General features: G+C 43.5%; 3 protein-coding genes across 4 annotated transcripts in view; 1 reads left to right on the top strand and 2 right to left on the bottom strand.

Annotated features, from left to right (window-relative positions):
* LOC306782627 (GON-4-like protein) overlaps nucleotides 1-10352 on the top strand; it is a gene marked incomplete at its 5' end in the record, with an annotated part of 41512 nt that extends 31160 nt beyond the window's left edge. The window contains 8 exons of the mRNA XM_079276070.1: nucleotides 1335-1478; nucleotides 6375-6683; nucleotides 6762-6860; nucleotides 6957-7035; nucleotides 7142-7683; nucleotides 8518-9599; nucleotides 9747-9849; nucleotides 9921-10352. Coding sequence (XP_079132196.1) covers nucleotides 1335-1478; nucleotides 6375-6683; nucleotides 6762-6860; nucleotides 6957-7035; nucleotides 7142-7683; nucleotides 8518-9599; nucleotides 9747-9849; nucleotides 9921-10037 — 2475 coding nt within the window. The 3' untranslated portion in view covers nucleotides 10038-10352. The remainder of the gene's footprint in view (nucleotides 1-1334; nucleotides 1479-6374; nucleotides 6684-6761; nucleotides 6861-6956; nucleotides 7036-7141; nucleotides 7684-8517; nucleotides 9600-9746; nucleotides 9850-9920) is intronic.
* A 107-nt stretch (nucleotides 10353-10459) lies between these two features.
* On the bottom strand, nucleotides 10460-17362 carry LOC306782474 (uncharacterized protein; the record flags this gene model as incomplete). The annotated part of the gene is made up of 4 exons (XM_079275854.1): nucleotides 17224-17362; nucleotides 10736-10897; nucleotides 10609-10662; nucleotides 10460-10509 (listed from the first exon to the last, which is right to left on the bottom strand). The coding sequence occupies exons 1-4, from the start codon at nucleotides 17303-17305 to the stop codon at nucleotides 10460-10462; spliced, it is 348 nt and encodes a 115-aa protein (XP_079131980.1). The 5' UTR covers nucleotides 17306-17362.
* A 540-nt stretch (nucleotides 17363-17902) lies between these two features.
* tmem79b (transmembrane protein 79b) lies at nucleotides 17903-20533 on the bottom strand. 2 transcript variants are annotated; one of them, XM_079275837.1, is made up of 5 exons: nucleotides 20354-20533; nucleotides 19380-19857; nucleotides 19112-19306; nucleotides 18807-19038; nucleotides 17903-18411 (listed from the first exon to the last, which is right to left on the bottom strand). In XM_079275837.1, the coding sequence occupies exons 2-5, from the start codon at nucleotides 19849-19851 to the stop codon at nucleotides 18207-18209; spliced, it is 1104 nt and encodes a 367-aa protein (XP_079131963.1). In that variant the 5' UTR covers nucleotides 19852-19857; nucleotides 20354-20533; the 3' UTR covers nucleotides 17903-18206. The 2 variants fall into 2 exon arrangements, with proteins under 2 accessions (XP_079131963.1, XP_079131962.1); XM_079275836.1 differs by having other exon boundaries at nucleotides 17906-18411; nucleotides 19380-19861.
* Nucleotides 20534-22104: the final 1571 nt, after the last annotated feature.

Here is a 22104-nt window from a genome sequence, read left to right as displayed (position 1 = left end):
TACAGGTGTATCACAGGTGTAATACAGGTGTATCACAGGTAATACAGGTGTATCACAGGTGTATCACAAGTGTAATACAGGTGTATCACAGGTGTAATACAGGTGTATCACAGGTGTAATACAGGTGTATCACAGGTGTAATACAGGTGTATCACAGGTGTATCACAAGTGTAATACAGGTGTATCACAAGTGTAATACAGGTGTATCACAAGTGTAATACAGGTGTATCACAGGTGTAATACAGGTGTATCACAGGTGTAACACAGGTGTATCACAGGTGTAACACAGGTGTATCACAGGTGTAATACAGGTGTATCACAGGTGTAACACAGGTGTATCACAGGTGTAACACAGGTGTATCACAGGTGTAATACAGGTGTATCACAGGTGTAACACAGGTGTATCACAGGTGTAACACAGATGTATCACAAGTGTAACACAGGTGTATCACAGGTGTATCACAAGTGTAATACAGGTGTATCACAGGTGTAATGCAGGTGTATCACAAGTGTAATACAGGTGTATCACAGGTGTATCACAAATGTATCACAGGTGTAATACAGGTGTATCACAGGTGTAATACAGGTGTATCACAAGTGTAATACAGGTGTATCACAGGTGTATCACAAGTGTAATACAGGTGTATCACAGGTGTAGCACAAGTGTAATACAGGTGTATCACAAGTGTAATACAGGTGTATCACAAGTGTAATACAGGTGTATCACAAGTGTAATACAGGTGTATCACAGGTGTATCACAGGTGTAATACGGGTGTATCACAGGTAATACGGGTGTATCACTGGTGTAATACGGGTGTATCACGGGTGTATCACGGGTGTATCACGGGTGTATCACGGGTGTAATACGGGTGTAATACGGGTGTATCACGGGTGTAATACGGGTGTATCACGGGTGTAATACAGGTGTATCACGGGTGTATCACGGGTGTATCACGGGTGTAATACAGGTGTATCACGGGTGTATCACGGGTGTATCACGGGTGTATCACGGGTGTATCACGGGTGTAATACGGGTGTATCACGGGTGTATCACGGGTGTAATACGGGTGTAATACAGGTGTATCACGGGTGTAATACAGCCTTACACGTGATACACCTGTAACAGGTGTATCACGGGTGTATCACGGGTGTATCACAGCAAGTGTTTGTAAGATGTCCACAGTAACTGGTTCAACCTGCTGAAATGTTTCCTGTGAATAAAACCTGACTGTGAAGGCAGTGAACATCATAACTTCAGTATTTCTGTATAATTGATAGATACGTTATTGATTACTGATGAGCGGTCACTGATGTAACTCTGTCCCGACTGCAGGTTGAAGAGCAGCAGGCGTTTGAACGCAGCCGTCGCTTCCTGCGACAGTTAGAGATTAGTTTTGGAGATAATCCCTCACATTATCAGAAGATCATCAAAGCTCTGCAGACAGGTCCAGACCTGTGTCCAACCAGCATCGACGAGGTACGCCCACAGTACAGCACCAGTTAAACCATTATTAATACCTATACAGCACCAGTTAAACCATTATTAATACCTATACAGCACCAGTTAAACCATCATTAATAACTATACAGCACCAGTTAAACCATCATCAATAACTATACAGCACCAGTTAAACCATCGTTAATAACTATACAGCACCAGTTAAACCATCGTTGATAACTATACAGCACCAGTTAAACCATCATTAATAACTATACAGCACCAGTTAAACCATTATCAATAACTATACAGCACCAGTTAAACCATTATTAATACCTATACAGCACCAGTTAAACCATTATTAATACCTATACAGCACCAGTTAAACCATCATTAATAACTATACAGCACCAGTTAAACCATCATCAATAACTATACAGCACCAGTTAAACCATCGTTAATAACTATACAGCACCAGTTAAACCATCGTTAATAACTATACAGCACCAGTTAAACCATCATTAATAACTATACAGCACCAGTTAAACCATCGTTAATAACTATACAGCACCAGTTAAACCATTATTAATACCTATACAGCACCAGTTAAACCATTATTAATACCTATACAGCACCAGTTAAACCATCGTTAATAACTATACAGCACCAGTTAAACCATCGTTAACTATACAGCACCAGTTAAACCATCATCAATAACTATACAGCACCAGTTAAACCATCATCAATAACTATACAGCACCAGTTAAACCATCATCAATAACTATACAGCACCAGTTAAACCATCATCAATAACTATACAGCACCAGTTAAACCATCATCAATAACTATACAGCACCAGTTAAACCATCGTTAATAACTATACAGCACCAGTTAAACCATCATCAATAACTATACAGCACCAGTTAAACCATCGTTAATAACTATACAGCACCAGTTAAACCATCATCAATAACTATACAGCACCAGTTAAACCATCATCAATAACTACACATCACCAGTTAAACCATCGTCAATAACTATACAGCACCAGTTAAACCATCATCAATAACTATACAGCACCAGTTAAACCATCATCAATAACTATACAGCACCAGTTAAACCATCATCAATAACTATACAGCACCAGTTAAACCATCATCAATAACTGTACAGCACCAGTTAAACCATCATTAATAACTATACAGCACCAGTTAAACCATCATCAATAACTATACAGCACCAGTTAAACCATCATCAATAACTATACAGCACCAGTTAAACCATCATTAATAACTATACAGCACCAGTTAAACCATCATCAATAACTATACAGCACCAGTTAAACCATCATCAATAACTGTACAGCACCAGTTAAACCATCATTAATAACTATACAGCACCAGTTAAACCATCATCAATAACTATACAGCACCAGTTAAACCATCATTAATAACTATACAGCACCAGTTAAACCATCATCAATAACTATACAGCACCAGTTAAACCATTATCAATAACTATACAGCACCAGTTAAACCATTATCAATAACTATACAGCACCAGTTAAACCATCATTAATAACTATACAGCACCAGTTAAACCATCATTAATAACTATACAGCACCAGTTAAACCATCATCAATAACTATACAGCACCAGTTAAACCATCATCAATAACTATACAGCACCAGTTAAACCATCATCAATAACTATACAGCACCAGTTAAACCATCGTCAATAACTATACAGCACCAGTTAAACCATCATCGATAACTATACAGCACCAGTTAAACCATCATCAATAACTATACAGCACCAGTTAAACCATCATCAATAACTATACAGCACCAGTTAAACCATCATCAATAACTATACAGCACCAGTTAAACCATCATCGATAACTATACAGCACCAGTTAAACCATCATCAATAACTATACAGCACCAGTTAAACCATCATTAATAACTATACAGCACCAGTTAAACCATTATCAATAACTATACAGCACCAGTTAAACCATCATTAATAACTATACAGCACCAGTTAAACCATCATCAATAACTATACAGCACCAGTTAAACCATCATCAATAACTATACAGCACCAGTTAAACCATCATTAATAACTATACAGCACCAGTTAAACCATCATCAATAACTATACAGCACCAGTTAAACCATTATCAATAACTATACAGCACCAGTTAAACCATCATCAATAACTATACAGCACCAGTTAAACCATTATCAATAACTATACAGCACCAGTTAAACCATTATCAATAACTATACAGCACCAGTTAAACCATCATTAATAACTATACAGCACCAGTTAAACCATCATCAATAACTATACAGCACCAGTTAAACCATCATTAATAACTATACAGCACCAGTTAAACCATCATTAATAACTATACAGCACCAGTTAAACCATCATTAATAACTATACAGCACCAGTTAAACCATCATCAATAACTATACAGCACCAGTTAAACCATCATCAATAACTATACAGCACCAGTTAAACCATCGTCAATAACTATACAGCACCAGTTAAACCATCATCAATAACTATACAGCACCAGTTAAACCATCATTAATAACTATACAGCACCAGTTAAACCATCATCAATAACTATACAGCACCAGTTAAACCATCATTAATAACTATACAGCACCAGTTAAACCATCATCAATAACTATACAGCACCAGTTAAACCATCATTAATAACTATACAGCACCAGTTAAACCATCGTCAATAACTATACAGCACCAGTTAAACCATCATCAATAACTATACAGCACCAGTTAAACCATCATTAATAACTATACAGCACCAGTTAAACCATCGTCAATAACTATACAGCACCAGTTAAACCATCATCAATAACTATACAGCACCAGTTAAACCATCATTAATAACTATACAGCACCAGTTAAACCATCATCAATAACTATACAGCACCAGTTAAACCATCATCAATAACTATACAGCACCAGTTAAACCATTATCAATAACTATACAGCACCAGTTAAACCATCGTTAATAACTATACAGCACCAGTTAAACCATCATCAATAACTATACAGCACCAGTTAAACCATCATCAATAACTATACAGCACCAGTTAAACCATCATCAATAACTATACAGCACCAGTTAAACCATCATCAATAACTATACAGCACCAGTTAAACCATCATCAATAACTATACAGCACCAGTTAAACCATCATTAATAACTATACAGCACCAGTTAAACCATCATCAATAACTATACAGCACCAGTTAAACCATTATCAATAACTATACAGCACCAGTTAAACCATCATCAATAACTATACAGCACCAGTTAAACCATTATCAATAACTATACAGCACCAGTTAAACCATCATTAATAACTATACAGCACCAGTTAAACCATCATTAATAACTATACAGCACCAGTTAAACCATCATCAATAACTATACAGCACCAGTTAAACCATCATTAATAACTATACAGCACCAGTTAAACCATCATTAATAACTATACAGCACCAGTTAAACCATCATCAATAACTATACAGCACCAGTTAAACCATTATCAATAACTATACAGCACCAGTTAAACCATCATCAATAACTATACAGCACCAGTTAAACCATTATCAATAACTATACAGCACCAGTTAAACCATCATTAATAACTATACAGCACCAGTTAAACCATCATTAATAACTATACAGCACCAGTTAAACCATCATCAATAACTATACAGCACCAGTTAAACCATCATTAATAACTATACAGCACCAGTTAAACCATCATTAATAACTATACAGCACCAGTTAAACCATCATCAATAACTATACAGCACCAGTTAAACCATCATTAATAACTATACAGCACCAGTTAAACCATCATCAATAACTATACAGCACCAGTTAAACCATCATCAATAACTATACAGCACCAGTTAAACCATTATCAATAACTATACAGCACCAGTTAAACCATCGTTAATAACTATACAGCACCAGTTAAACCATCATCAATAACTATACAGCACCAGTTAAACCATCATCAATAACTATACAGCACCAGTTAAACCATCATCAATAACTATACAGCACCAGTTAAACCATTATCAATAACTATACAGCACCAGTTAAACCATCATCAATAACTATACAGCACCAGTTAAACCATCATCAATAACTATACAGCACCAGTTAAACCATCATTAATAACTATACAGCACCAGTTAAACCATTATCAATAACTACACAGCACCAGTTAAACCATCATCAATAACTATACAGCACCAGTTAAACCATTATCAATAACTACACAGCACCAGTTAAACCATCATTAATAACTACAGCACCAATTAAACCATCATCAATAACTATACAGCACCAGTTAAACCATCATTAATAACTATACAGCACCAGTTAAACCATTATCAATAACTATACAGCACCAGTTAAACCATTATCAATAACTATACAGCACCAGTTAAACCATCGTTAATAACTATACAGCACCAGTTAAACCATCGTTAATAACTACACATCACCAGTTAAACCATCATTAATAACTATACAGCACCAGTTAAACCATTATCAATAACTCCACAGCACCAGTTAAACCATCATCAATAACTATACAGCACCAGTTAAACCATTATCAATAACTACACAGCACCAGTTAACCCATCATTAATAACTGTACAGCACCAGTTAAACCATCATTAATAACTATACAGCACCAGTTAAACCATTATCAATAACTATACAGCACCAGTTAAACCATCGTCAATAACTACACAGCACCAGTTAAACCATCATTAATAACTATACAGCACCAGTTAAACCATCATTAATAACTATACAGCACCAGTTAAACCGATAACTGATTATTGATGATATTGATCATTGTACTTTAGCTAAAGGTTCAAATGGCCACGCTGCTAAAAGGCCACACCCATCTACAAGCTGAATTCTGGGTATTTTTTGACGAGCTCCGCCCACCTCCTGCTGGCCCGGGGCAGTTCGAAGAAGCCCATTGGCCGGATGAAGGAGGGGGCGGGTCAGACGGTGGAGAGGGCGTCGGCCTCGTGTCAGGGGGCGGGGCCGGCAGCGGCTTCGAGGAAGTGACGCTCCCAGAGCTCGAAGAGGAAGAGGAGGGGCTTAAGATCCAACCAATGACGAGCCGGCGCCGGAGGAGGAAGATGACCCCCCACAGGGACTACAAGGTAACACACATGGAGGGGTACCTTTAGTGGGCTTTCACTCATGGACTTCTTCAATAAAGACTGTTACGTGTGTTCCAGGACTGTGATTGGTCGGATAAAGACTGGCCTTGCCTTTGCCGTGACGCTAAGATCCGCGGACACAGGAGGAAAGAATGCTCTCGCTGCCACGGCAACAAGGTCTGTCCTCCACGTTTCAACAGGTGTGAATGTGAGACAGGTATAGAGCCTCACCTGACCTGTCTGACCTGTTTACCTGTTCAATATCCCATCCAGGTCTCAGGGGGCGTATCCAGAGCCATGAAGAGTCTGGACCCTCTGTACTCTCAGATAAGCTCCGCCCACGACGAACCAGGTAACAAAGACCTGGATCTGAAGGGGGACGACGACAGTCCACAGACAGGTGAATGTGTGCGTGCGTGTGCGTTACGCACAACTAAATATGTTAATTCTGTCGACAGAACGAAGTGGTGCATCATGGGAAGGCTTGTTCCCTCTCATCGACGAGGAGGAGCTGGATGAGGAAGAGTTGGATGACAATGAAGAGGAGAAGAAGACCATCGGCAAGAAGAAGAGTCCGACGGTGAAGAGGAGCAGGAGAGAGGAGGTGATGGGGGATGGCAGCGCCTTCTCCATTCTCCAGACTCCTCCCTCTGTTACCTCCTCTAACCCCTCCTCCTCTACCACCTCCTCCATGACCTCCGCCTCGACCTCCTCCTCCATGATCCCCTCTATGACCTCCACCACCACCTCCTCCTCCATGATCCCCTCTATGACCTCCACCTCTACCACCTCCTCCATGATCCCCTCTATGACCTCCTCCTCTACCTCGTCCATGATCCCCTCTATGACCTCCTCCTCTACCACCTCCTCCTCCATGATCCCCTCTATGACCTCCTCCTCTACCACCTCCTCCTCCATGATCCCCTCTATGACCTCCTCCTCTACCTCCTCCATGATCCCCTCTATGACCTCCTCCTCTACCACCTCCTCCTCCATGATCCCCTCTATGACCTCCTCCACCACCTCCTCCTCCTCCATGATCCCCTCTATGACCTCCTCCACCACCTCCTCCTCCATGATCCTCTCTATGACCTCCTCCACCACCTCCTCCTCCATGATCCCCTCTATGACCTCCACCTCCTCCTCCATGACCCCCTCTATGACCTCCTCCACCACCTCCTCCATGATCCCCTCTATGACCTCCTCCACCACCTCCTCCATGATCCCCTCTATGACCTCCTCCACCACCTCCTCCATGATCCCCTCTATGACCTCCATGAGCCCCTCTATGACCTCCTCCACCACCTCCATGATCCCCTCTATGACCTCCTCTATGACCTCCTCCTCCACCACCTCCATGATCCCCTCTATGACCTCCTCCACCACCTCCTCCATGAGCCCCTCTATGACCTCCACCACCTCCATGATCCCCTCTATGACCTCCACCACCTCCTCCTCCATGACCCCCTCTATGACCTCCTCCACCACCTCCTCCATGATCCCCTCTATGACCTCCTCCACCACCTCCTCCATGATCCCCTCTATGACCTCCTCCACCACCTCCTCCATGATCCCCTCTATGACCTCCTCCACCACCTCCATGAGCCCCTCTATGACCTCCTCCACCACCTCCTCCATGATCCCCTCTATGACCTTCTCCATGACCCCCTCTATGACCTCCTCCACCTCCTCCTCCATGACCTCCTCCTCCATGATCCCATCTATGACCTCCTCCTCCACCTCCTCCTCCATGATCCCCTCTATGACCTCCTCCTCCACCACCTCCTCCATGATCCCCTCTATGACCTCCTCCACCACCTCCTCCATGATCCCCTCTATGACCTCCTCCTCCATGATCCCATCTATGACCTCCTCCTCCACCTCCTCCTTTATGACCTCCTCCACTACCTCCTCCTCTATGACCTCCTCCACCACCCCCTCCATGACCTCCTCCATGACCCCCTCTATGACCTCCACCACCTCCTCTATGACCCCCTCTATGACCTCCACCACCTCCTCTATGACCACCACCCCCTCTATGACCCCCACTATGACTTCCTCCACTACCTCCTCCTCTATGACCCCCTCTATGACCTCCACCTCCTCCATGATCCCCTCTATGACCTCCTCTACCACCTCCTCTATGACCCCCTCTATGACCTCCACCTCTACCACCTCCTCCATGATCCCCTCTACCACCTCCTCTATGACCCCCTCTATGACCTCCTCTACCACCTCCTCTATGACCTCCACCACCTCCTCCATGATCCCCTCTACCACCTCTACCACCTCCTCCATGATCCCCTCTATGACCTCCTCCACCACCTCCTCCATGATCCCCTCTATGACCTCCACCACCTCCTCTATGACCCCCTCCTCCACCTCCTCCTCCATGATCCCCTCTATGACCTCCTCCACCTCCTCCTCCATGACCCCCTCTATGACCTCCTCCACCTCCTCCTCCATGATCCCCTCTATGACCTCCTCCTCTACCACCTCCTCTATGACCCCCTCTATGACCTCCTCCTCCATGATCCCCTCTATGACCTCCTCCTCCACCACCTCCATGATCCCCTCTATGACCTCCTCCACCTCCTCTATGACCCCCTCTATGACCTCCTCCAACACCTCCTCCATGATCCCCTCTATGACCTCCTCTATGACCCCCTGTACGACCTCCTCCATGATTTCCACTCCTTCGATCTCTTTCTCCATCTTCCCTTCTACCTCCTCTGTTTCCTCCTCCTCTGTCACATCTCCTATTTGCTCCTCCTCCATTACCACTTCCTCCATCTCCCCCTCTGTCTGCTCCTCCTCCTCTGTTCCTCCTCGGCCAAGTCCTCCTCCTGACCTCCCGGTCTGTGCCAAGAACATTTCCCTGACGGCGAGCGGAGAGAAAGTCATCCTCTGGACCAGGTACCTGCACCTCCTCTTGAGGGGGTCTATTTAATGTCCCTCCTCAGGCCTCCTCTCTCCTCCTCAGGCCTCCTCTGTCCTCCTCTTCAGGAGGAGCAGCAGGAGGAACAGACTGAATTTAACCCTGTTGTCGTCGGCGGTTTTCAGAGAAGCTGATCGAGTGATTCTGACGATGTGTCAGCAGGAAGGAGCCAATCAGAACACGTTCCAGGCCGTCTCTACTCTGCTCGGCAACAAGACTCCGAGCGAGGTGATTGGTTGCTTTCTGTCCTCTGTGATTGGTTGACTGACCGGGTCAGTAACTCTTCCTCACACCTGCAGGTTTCTCGCCGGTTTCGGGATTTAATGCGTTTGTTTCGGACGGCGGCTCGACAGACCAGCTCCGAGGACGAGGCCCCGCCCACTCAGCCGACAGCAGCCAATGAGGAAGAAGACTGATACGAACCAATCAGAAGAGCTCGCAGGTTTTTTTGTTTGATATTCCCAGGACTTTTATTGTGAAAGGACTCACACATATGCTTTTCCTGTACATAATAAAATGCAAATATGAAAATATCAGATTATTTAATGTTTTTGTAAAAAAGGTGAGTTTTCTTTTCTTCAATAAAACAGTTTTTCTCATCAAAGTCTGTTTCACAGTTTGTAGTTTATCTGATGACACAATAAAGACAAACACAGAATAACTAACTCTTAATAGTACCACAAAACCTAAAACAATAGAATATACAATAAAACGTGTAAAACTAAAGATGTAAAAATCATCAAACCGATGCTCATACAAATAGTCTATCGGGACATGAAACCAATTCAGAGAAACTAAAGACTTTAAACCACCGGGGGGGGGGGGGGGGGGGGGGGGGTCATTGCTGTGCTCTCTCTCCAGTTTCAGGGTCGATGTCGTCGTCCAGATCTAAGAAGAGAAGAAGAAACAAAGAGATCTCTGTTTATCGGTACATAGTCTTACAAGATGGACACCTGATAGAAATAAAAAGTCAACAATCTGTCTCACCCATAAAGTCGTCAGCTGTGTCCTCTGGGTTCTGCTGGTTCTCCATGACAACACCTTTCGGTCAAAGCAGTAGAATGAACGTCTGGTTCAAGCTGCAACAGTGTTCCTGGTTATACTGGACACTCACCTGCAGCTGCCTCTGATTGGTGGTGAGAACGGACACTGTGGCACCTGGAGGGAGGTGGGAGGGGCTCCGTGTAGACTGTGCTCATTGGCTGGTCGCTGGTAGGCGGGCCTTCTTTGTTGTTCCAGTACAAACCAATGGGAGAGGGTTTTGCTGATGAGACATCTGTAAAAGAAGAAAACAGGAAGTGATGAAAGGTCAGGGTTTCAATTGCAGTGGCGGCTGGTGGAACATGTTCTAGGGCCATCCTATCAATTTCAGCAAACATCCCAGTATGATTTGATGCAAAAAAAATGTAAGTATCAAACACGAAAACAATCAGTAAATAACACTTATATAACATAATATAACATGTTCATTCATTGAGATGTCCTATGGACCTTGTTATAGGAGGTAAAGATCAGGAGAAGTAAACATGAAGTGTAATTATGAATACAGATGTTAAATTAAGCTATGATGAGTTTTCACTGTTAATTTAACATCTCTATTACATGTTGATGCCTCCATGACATAAACATGTTTCCTTGCCTCCTCATCCCTCACTCCCTACCCGGGTGTTCTCATGTTTCCTTACCTCCTCATCCCTCACTCCCTACCCTGGTGTTCTCATGTTTCCTTACCTCCTCATCCCTCACTCCCTACCCTGGTGTTCTCATGTTTCCTTACCTCCTCATCCCTCACTCCCTACCCTGGTGTTCTCATGTTTCCTTACCTCCTCATCCCTCACTCCCTACCCTGGTGTTCTCATGTTTCCTTACCAGCAAGCGAGGGGGGCCTGATCGTTCTGGCCACAAGCTGAATCTATTTGAGGGCGCTGATTGGCTAAATTGTATTTCACTCATTTATATCTTGAATCAGCAATTGGCTAAACTGCTTCATAGACCCGCCTCTTTTGGGCCAAAACGATCAGGCCCCCCAAGCTGCGCGTTCTCAGAGTGTCTACACACAGACAGAGAGCACGAGCAGGAAAAGCATATATTTTGTGCAGATATCATACTTTACACACATTACTGGATACATTCCATAGTTCAAAAACACAAATATTGACAATTTGTATAATTTATGATTATTATAATTTTATTTTATTTCCTTTTTTGTGTGGCTCATGGTGGGGCCATACCCCATGGCCCTCTATTGACCAGCCGCCACTGTTCAATTGTGACCTTACTGCACATACTTTACTGCTCCACAATGCATTGCGTCTGGGTGCTGCACCTATTGATGATGTCACACGTTGTGATTGGTCGTATGTGGTAGAGAACCCGCCCCTACTCTGCCTTCTGATTGGATAGACCCCTTTTTTGGTGGTGCTAACATTAGCCGAGCTATGGCGTTAACATTCGCCGAGCTATGGCGCTAACATTAGCCGAGCTATGGCGCTAACATTAGCCGAGCTATGACGCTAACATTAGCCGAGCTATGACGCTAACATTAGCCGAGCTATGACGCTAACATTAGCCGAGCTATGACGCTAACATTAGCCGAGCTATGACGCTAACATTAGCCGAGCTATGACGCTAACATTAGCCGAGCTATGACGCTAACATTAGCCGAGCTATGACGCTTACCGCCACTATGAACTAGACAGCCTTTGTTCCCGTAGTCTGAGGGTTGGGCGTTTTGTCTGTTTTTTTATCAACCAGTGAACAGGAAGTGACCATATGTGGACTGAGGAGGAGTGACGTAGAGACGCCGTATACGTCTCTGGCAGAGACCTGTCAATCAGCGTGTAGCCCCGCCCTAAAGCATACCCTGCTTTATGGTCTGTGTGACTCTAAATGGACCATAATGTACTAAATGAACATCATGCTGTATTGAAGAAGACTTGAAACTAGAGATTGAGACATAAACTCATGTTTACAATGTTTACTGAGGTAATAAATCAAGAGAGAAGTAGAGTCATTTTCTATAGACTTCTATACAACCAGAGGAGTCGCCCCCTGGTGGACACTAGAGAGAATGCAGCTTTAACACTATAGTACATACTCAGTGTGTAGTACATTAGCTTAAAGTACTTTAGTATACGAGTATGAGCCGTCGTATTGATCGATGTACTAATAGTCGTGTTGATGGATAGATCTCAGTCTGGAGGTCAGTTAGTCTCTAAGATGGAGCCGCAGACGGCTGCCGTGTGTTGGTGCTCATTGTTTTGTGTTTTTGTTGTAAATACTGTTTTCTGCTGTGATACCCGGAGCTCTTTCACCAGAGATGAGCTCGTAAACATCAGGGGAACAACTCCAGCCACTTACGTCCGACTTTTTTATTAACTTCAGTGGAACTACTGGACGTTCTCGTTAAAGGTGCGCTCACCTTAACTCATGCAGTGAAGCGCCGGAGGAGAGGGAAACGGGCCGGCGCGCTAGTGCGTCTCTGCTCACGTGGATTTCGCACACTGCTGCCGGTGTTACGGTTTAACTAGGAACCCTGTTAACTGGCGACCTTCAGCCGAATGCGTCTGTTGTTACGGCAGTTACGGCAGCTGTTGAAAACGAGAAGAGAACACGTAGCGGTCCTCGTCAATGCCACATTGCCCTCTGCGGTCACCAGCTGATCTGGTTCCCTCTGCGGTCACCAGCTGATCTGGTTCCCTCTGCGGTCACCAGCTGATCTGGTTCCCTCTGCGGTCACCAGTTGATCTGGTTCCCTCTGCGGTCACCAGTTGATCTGGTTCCCTCTGCGGTCACCAGCTGATCTGGTTCCCTCTGCGGTCACCAGCTGATCTGGTTCCCTCTGCGGTCACCAGCTGATCTGGTTCCCTCTGCGGTCACCAGTTGATCTGGTTCCCTCTGCGGTCACCAGATGATCTGGTTCCCTCTGCGGTCACCAGATGATCTGGTTCCCTCTGCGGTCACCAGATGATCTGGTTCCCTCTGCGGTCACCAGATGATCTGGTTCCCTCTGCGGTCACCAGCTGATCTGGTTCCCTCTGCGGTCACCAGTTGATCTGGTTCCCTCTGCGGTCACCAGCTGATCTGGTTCCCTCTGCGGTCACCAGCTGATCTGGTTCCCTCTGCGGTCACCAGCTGATCTGGTTCCCTCTGCGGTCACCAGCTGATCTGGTTCCCTCTGCGGTCACCAGTTGATCTGGTTCCCTCTGCGGTCACCAGCTGATCTGGTTCCCTCTGCGGTCACCAGCTGATCTGGTTCCCTCTGCGGTCACCAGCTGATCTGGTTCCCTCTGCGGTCACCAGCTGATCTGGTTCCCTCTGCGGTCACCAGCTGATCTGGTTCCCTCTGCGGTCACCAGCTGATCTGGTTCCCTCTGCGGTCACCAGCTGATCTGGTTCCCTCTGCGGTCACCAGCTGATCTGGTTCCCTCTGCGGTCACCAGCTGATCTGGTTCCCTCTGCGGTCACCAGTTGATCTGGTTCCCTCTGCGGTCACCAGCTGATCTGGTTCCCTCTGCGGTCACCAGCTGATCTGGTTCCCTCTGCGGTCACCAGTTGATCTGGTTCCCTCTGCGGTCACCAGCTGATCTGGTTCCCTCTGCGGTCACCAGCTGATCTGGTTCCCTCTGCGGTCACCAGTTGATCTGGTTCCCTCTGCGGTCACCAGCTGATCTGGTTCCCTCTGCGGTCACCAGTTGATCTGGTTCCCTCTGCGGTCACCAGCTGATCTGGTTCCTGTTCTTAGGAGCGACTGCTGACTGTGTTTTACATTTTCTTGTTTGCCTCCAACAGCACCGGCGTGCCTGTCGTGGTAGTGGCACTGCCTCTGCCCGCCGGTTGTTTTTCTACTCAATGATATGAGTTTGAATCCCGAATATAACTTTTTTTAATTTGTTTTAATTTGTTTTACTGTGCGACAGAGTTCTTCTACGTAACACAATCATATTTCCACAAAAGAGGCTCCAAAGACGTTTGTGTTTTTTACCAACTTTATTATTTCAAAGGAAGGGGGATTTGCTCCCTTCCTGTTTCAACACATAAACAACAAGCGACGTTTCGAACTCGAGTGGACTAATTTCCTCAGAAGACTCTCCAACGTCGAACCCGGTATGTTTTGACCAAAGACTGTAAATGAGAAGGTTTGACACGATATTGCAAAACTAAACAATGCGGCATTCACGAGGACAGCGCATCATTCGCTCTGCTGAGAGGTGATTGGCTGCAATCTGCCGTCCCTGCTGGTCCCGTTCCTCGTACGTGGTTCACAAAGTCGATCAAATGTCCTGTTAGCAGCCGACATTAACGAGATGATTGAAGTCAGGCTGTCTCGGGTTCTCCGAGGCGGATCCTCTCAAACAGTCTCGTTAATCCGACCCAGACGATCAGGATCAGGATGACTGCGCGTGCCCGTCCTACTTCTAAAGGGGGAAGCGTGGATCACCCAAACCATGATGTTCTAACAGTCCAATGTGAAATAAAGTCACAGAAAGAGCCTCTTTGTTCTCCGCTGACGAGCAGGAGATGATCATGAACGCATGTGAGGAAGTCAAGACCGAAATCACAGCAAAATATAACAGCGGCACCGCTGAGAGGACCAGACAAGAAGCACGGCAACACATCAGACACGTTCAATGCGTCAGTGTTGGGAATGAAGCGGCTCATTTTAATGCCTCATCAGCCCAACCAATCACATGACATGTCTTTATGTGCTGCTGGCAGTAGACTTCATGATGCATCATCCAATGAGATCTACAGCGACAATAATGATCTCAACTCTTCAGAATAACAATAAAAACAAGCCAACGAGGATCCAATGACACTCATTAACATGAGGACATATGTGCTGTATGCCTCATGCATCATGTACTGTATGTGTGTGTGTACATGTGTGTGTAGATCACATGTAGAACTAGCAGTGTGAATGTGTGTGTGTGTGTTATTCATCATCAGACATTCAATCAACTGAAGCAGTGAAGATCAATAGTGTGTGATTCTCTGTGTTCTCATCATGATCCACCTTCATCATGTTCTACAGTAATGATGTGCTGCTGTACTAATAACACTCATATCATTATGAGTGCTTTAACCTCATGTATGCAACCAGCCATCAAGAGGACATGAGAGCAAGTACACACTAAGCACACACACATGACTCAGAATGCTGAGTCAGCACAATATGTGCCATGGTGACGTGATGAACACATCCGTAAGTTTATTAAGCGCCAAATCAACTGGACCAACAGCGCGGCATGCAGCGGCTTTCCCCATGTTCTCCGCATCGCCGACACTACAACAACGCAGCACTCGCACAACAGCTCAAGGCTGCATCCAGTCTGTGGGACAGGCAGTGTGGTGTTCAATGTCTGCTCCAGAAGCTCTGGAAAGAAATGATTCCTTGTGGGCAGAATGGACAGCGCTCGTATAGGAAGTCATCGTGATGTGATGATGGATCTTGGCGATGTGGAAGAAGTCTCTCCCTATAAAACGCTCATCTAACTAATATCCTCCTTCATCAGTGGATCTCTGAGGAAGGAGCTGCACATTAATGCAACAGAGGCTTCTTAGTTTGCTCCGCTGCTTTAAGGATCACGTGTGTCTCACTTTACATGCATTTCATCAACTCCCGTATAACCCCCAGTATATGCGCAAGCGCATCAGACTACCGTATGTGACGGGAGCGGCCATGTTTTCCGGGGGAGTGGCAGCTTATCCAGCTACCTTCAGTTAGCCTGCGCTGGAGCAGGTTCAAGCTTATGGATGTGTTGCCATGGTGATTTTGCCAAACTTGCTTCGTGGAACCGAAAAGCCTGACTTATGTCATCTTATCCTGAAAATGATCCGGCTAACTAAGGTCCATCAGGACCAGGACCTCACGCCACATGAACAGCTTCTTCCCGTCGGCAGTGGGCTCATTAACGGACCGGGACCACGGACTCATCCACAGGACTAACTCCTTCCCACCGGTCACTCCCGCACATCCCTTCATATTGAAACACACTTGTCACTTTTACATTGCACTTGTTTACAGTCCTGTTATCAGTTTGCTGTGCACTTTATTTTATATTCTTTTAAATTCTATTGTAAATTTTAGTATGTTTCTATTTCTTGCACTGTTGATTGTTGTTTATTGTTTAATGTTGTTGTCTTATGTTATGCACCACCTGCCATGACAAATTCCTTGTATGTTACATACATTGGCAATAAACGATTCTGATTCTGACGATTCTGAACTTATTTTGATTCATAATATTAAATCATAATTTATTAGTTGATGTAACTAAAGTAGCTAAAGCTTATAAGAATGCTTATAATGCTGATCAAGTTTATACATCAAATAAAATACTGACAACAAACCAGAATAAAAATAAACACGTTAAACAGATGTAAATATTATTATTATTAATCTGCAGACTCAAAGCTTTGAAACTAACACGTTATGAAACTTGAATAAAACTTTGTTTCTCTGCAGAGTTTCAATCAGATCCAGTTTGTCGGTTCTGGATCAGATGAAAACCTGAACGGGTTCCTAAAGTCTGAAGTTAAAGTGTCTTTAAATACTTTGACACATTAATAAAGTGTCGTTAGACACACTAATAAACTGACCGTGTGTCTGTCTGCGCAGCCTCCTGAACGGACAGGTCTCGCGGAGTCTCAGCAGACATGACTTCCTGCTCACGGACTCCATCCGGAGAACAACAGTTTAACGTGAACCAGGAGAAACCAGGTTATTCCTTCATGTTCAGGAGCTCCGTCGGTCTGTGAACACTTCCGCTAACACGAGACATCCTCCAGACACAAGAGTCCACCTGCTGACACCTCCGAACACACCTGAGCCTTCACAATAAAAGCCCCGTCTGCAGCCACTACTTCCTGTCTGAAGTTCCTCTTTACAGACGAACTCAGTGAAAATATACAACTCTTAAAAGTTCACTTAAAGTTCACAACTTCGTATTTGTTTGAGTTTAAGATTCTCACACACCTGAAGTAACGTCATAACATCTGGTTAAAACTAGCTCAGTAGTCTTGATGCTCTTATTTTGATGTCAGACTTGTAGGTACTTCCGGTGTGCAGGTGTCACATTGTTGTTTGGTGTCACGTGACTAAAGAGCAGACTGATGATCACTGATCAACACTAAAGGCTTATTTTAAAGATTTAACAGACTAATGAACTAAAAATAATTTAAATCCATCAGCTAAATTACATGCTTTTATTGTGAAATGAGAGATTTTAAGAAACAAACACGTTTTTTGTATTGAGCATTAAATATTTAATGATCAATGAACAGATTTTACAAAATGTTGAAAAAAGGACCAACATAAACAGGAAGTCATGAACATAAACAGGAAGTCGTGAACAAACAGGAAGTTTTGACAAACTGCTTCATAAAGACAAAACAGAAACGAGTGGGCGGGGCTATACAATGACCAGCTGGGGTCATGCGTCTTTAAACATTTCATAAGAATAAAAGTTTATCAACAAACAAACGTTTTTATTTATTTAGTTTTTTCTGTTTTTAAGTTTTTAAAAATAAAGTTGATGAGAAATATTTCATTCTGAGGAAGTTTATTGTTTAGTGATCAGCGCTCATCCCCAGAACCTCTGTTTGCCAACGGTGGGAGTCAGCACCTCCTCGGGAGGAGACGGGCGGCTGAAGACGGAGCCCGACGCCTCAACGGTGAAGATGAAGTAGAAGTTAGCCGCCATCATGGCGACACTCGGCAGGAAGGAGAGTCCGAACCCGAAGCCCCGGATACTGCTGCTGAACGCTGCAGCCACCCAGTAAACCAGCCTGGAGACACAAAACAAACGCACCTTTAATTTAAAGTGAATACCTCTCATCAGCTGGAAACAGACGAATAAAGTTGTGTTTGAATACCTCTCATCAGAGGTAAACAGACTAATAAAGTTGTGTTTGAATACCTCTCATCAGAGGTAAACAGACTAATAAAGTTGTGTTTGAATACCTCTCATCAGAGGTAAACAGACTAATAAAGTTGTGTTTGAATACCTCTCATCAGAGGTAAACAGACGAATAAAGTTGTGTTTGAATACCTCTCATCAGAGGTAAACAGACGAATAAAGTTGTGTTTGAATACCTCTCATCAGAGGTAAACAGACGAATAAAGTTGTGTTTGAATACCTCTCATCAGAGGTAAACTGACTTATGAAGTTGTGTTTCAATACCTCCCGAGGGCGAACACGACCGTCATCAGAGGGACGAGCTTCAGTTGTTCCTGGCTGAGGTACATCGCCATGACGACCAGCTGCAGGAAGTAGATCAGGAACAAGGAGGCGGAGTCAGAGACAAAGCGCCGATGGACGGCGACCTCGTGAAGCTCCGCCTCCTTCTCATCGTCATCTAACAGAGGGCGGAATGCTCCGGCCCGGAGACGACTAACGCCGAGGACCAGCCAACCTGAGAGAGGGGGGGGGAAACACGGTTACCATGGAAACGGTCGCAGTCTTTTCTTCGTTGGTGTCGTACTTACCGAGGATGACGGGCGCGGCGGCGAACACGGAGCACCGCAGCGTGTACACAAGTCTGAGGGCGGGGCCGTCCAGCAGGGGTGCGTCGAACGGGAGGAAGACAAAACCCCCCCACACCAGGAGGGGGAAGAACAGCAGTGATGTCATCAGGGACACGCCCACCTTCAGGACATCACGGCTGGGACAGCCCCGCCCACCTGAGAGAGAGACAGACAGGTTTACAACGCTGCCGACCACAGAGACAAACAGACAGAGAAGCGGCATATTTACATGCGTTAGGGGGCGTGTCCTCGGGCCACTCGTACTGGTAACCATCTTGGTTGTAGTCCTGCGGGACTCCCTGGGGACCCAGGAAGGGACTCTTCTCCGACTCCATTTCCCAGAATGCCTCGCTGTCCCTGGGCGAGGACGGGGAGTAGAGGACGGTGACCGCGGGGCTGAACACCTGAGCGGCTTTCTCCGGCAGGTGGTTCTCTACAGGCTCCGCCTCCAGGTGAGTCTTTGGTCCCGCCCCCTCCCTCTCTGCCATCAGTCCTCTCTCGCTTTCCGTCCAACTCGCTGCCTCTCGAAGAGACACGCCTGACCTCACACTCAACCTGTCTCCTCTAACTCTCTGTCCACCTGTCTGTCTGTCTCCGGGCCACTGCAGCGTGCTCGGCTCCATCATGGCCGACCTCACCGCCTCGTCCTCCATCTTGGTACTTCCTGTTGGACCCTGGGCGTCTTCAGTCAGCAGAGACATGTCTGTCTGTCTGTCAGAGAGCAGTAGACAGGTTATCAGTTTATTGATCTGTGATTTCTGATCAGATTCTGTATTTATAATATTGATAGTTTCACCTGCAGCTCTGATCACATGACTCACCTTCATAACAATAATGTTTTAAATATGAATCGATATAATACTTTTTATAATCTATAATATATTTTATATATTATAAATATCTAAACAGAACAGCTGCTGAAGGTGAGCCTGCAGGTGACGTTAGCCCCGCCCACAGTGACGTCGGTCTGACTCCAACATGGCGGTGGTGATGTTGAGATGTTGATCAGATTAAACTTCAGCCAAATCAAAACACGTTGGAGATCAAAATGATCGATCAGCACTGACTGTGCGTCACTGATCAGAGAGAATCCATCAATATCCACAAAGAGGCAACAGCTCCGTACTAACATGCTAAAGAGCTAACATGCTAAAGAGCTAACATGCTAACAAGCTAACAGAAAATAAACAGAACTAAACTCACCGCGTCGATCTGATCCTCCTCCTCTTCTTCTTTTCCCTCCTCTTCTTTTTACTTCTTCTTTTCTCCTTCTTTGTCTTTTCTTCTTCTTCTTTTCTTCTTCTTCTTCTTTTCTTCTTCTTCTGTTGTTTTTGTTCTTCTGTTTTCGTTCTTTTTGTTGTGAAACACTTCCGGAAGTAGATCTCAGGTGTGGTCACCAGGTGAGTTAAAGGGAAAGTTATCTTAAAGGAGAAGAAACAAATACTAATACTCAGTTTAGAGTACAAATAATACACAGAACAGAACATTTTACATCTAGAGTACAGTTTAGAGTACAAATACTACTACACAGTTTAAAGTACAACTACTAATACACAGTTTAGAGTACAAATACTACTACACAGTTTAGAGTACAAATACTACTACACAGTTTAAAGTACAAATACTAATACACAGTTTAAAGTACAAATACTAATACACAGTTTAGAGTACAAATACTAATACACAGTTTAGAGTACAAGTACTAATACACAGTTTAGAGTACAAATACTAATACACAGTTTAGAGTACAAATACTACTACACAGTTTAAAGTACAAATACTAATACACAGTTTAAAGTACAAATACTAATACACAGTTTAGAGTACAAATACTAATACACAGTTTAAAGTACAAACACTAATACACAGTTTAGAGTACAAATACTACTACACAGTTTAAAGTACAAATACTAATACACAGTTTAAAGTACAAATACTAATACACAGTTTAGAGTACAAATACTACTACACAGTTTAAAGTACAAATACTAATACACAGTTTAAAGTACAAATACTAATACACAGTTTAGAGTACAAATACTAATACACATTTAAAGTACAAATACTAATACACAGTTTAGAGTACAAATACTAATACACATTTAAAGTACAAATACTAATACACAGTTTAGAGTACAAATACTAATACAGTTTAGAGTACAAATATTAATACACAGTTTAGAGTACAAATATTAATACACAGTTTAAAGTACAAATACTAATACACAGTTTAGAGTACAAATACTAATACACAGTTTAGAGTACAAGTACTAATACACAGTTTAGAGTACAAATACTAATACACAGTTTAAAGTACAAATACTAATACACAGTTTAGAGTACAAATACTAATACACAGTTTAGAGTACAAATACTAATACACAGTTTAGAGTACAAGTACTAATACACAGTTTAGAGTACAAATACTAATACACAGTTTAGAGTACAAATACTACTACACAGTTTAAAGTACAAATACTAATACACAGTTTAAAGTACAAATACTAATACACAGTTTAGAGTACAAATACTAATACACAGTTTAAAGTACAAACACTAATACACAGTTTAGAGTACAAATACTACTACACAGTTTAAAGTACAAATACTAATACACAGTTTAAAGTACAAATACTAATACACAGTTTAGAGTACAAATACTACTACACAGTTTAAAGTACAAATACTAATACACAGTTTAAAGTACAAATACTAATACACAGTTTAGAGTACAAATACTAATACACATTTAAAGTACAAATACTAATACACAGTTTAGAGTACAAATACTAATACACATTTAAAGTACAAATACTAATACACAGTTTAGAGTACAAATACTAATACAGTTTAGAGTACAAATATTAATACACAGTTTAGAGTACAAATATTAATACACAGTTTAAAGTACAAATACTAATACACAGTTTAGAGTACAATACTAATACACAGTT

This window comes from Melanostigma gelatinosum (assembly GCF_949748355.1).
Source record: "Melanostigma gelatinosum genome assembly, chromosome: 9".
In the NCBI taxonomy this organism is placed as follows: Eukaryota; Metazoa; Chordata; class Actinopteri; order Perciformes; family Zoarcidae; genus Melanostigma; species Melanostigma gelatinosum.
Note: the sequence above shows the minus strand (reverse complement) of the source record. Positions and strands in the feature narration are given on the sequence as shown.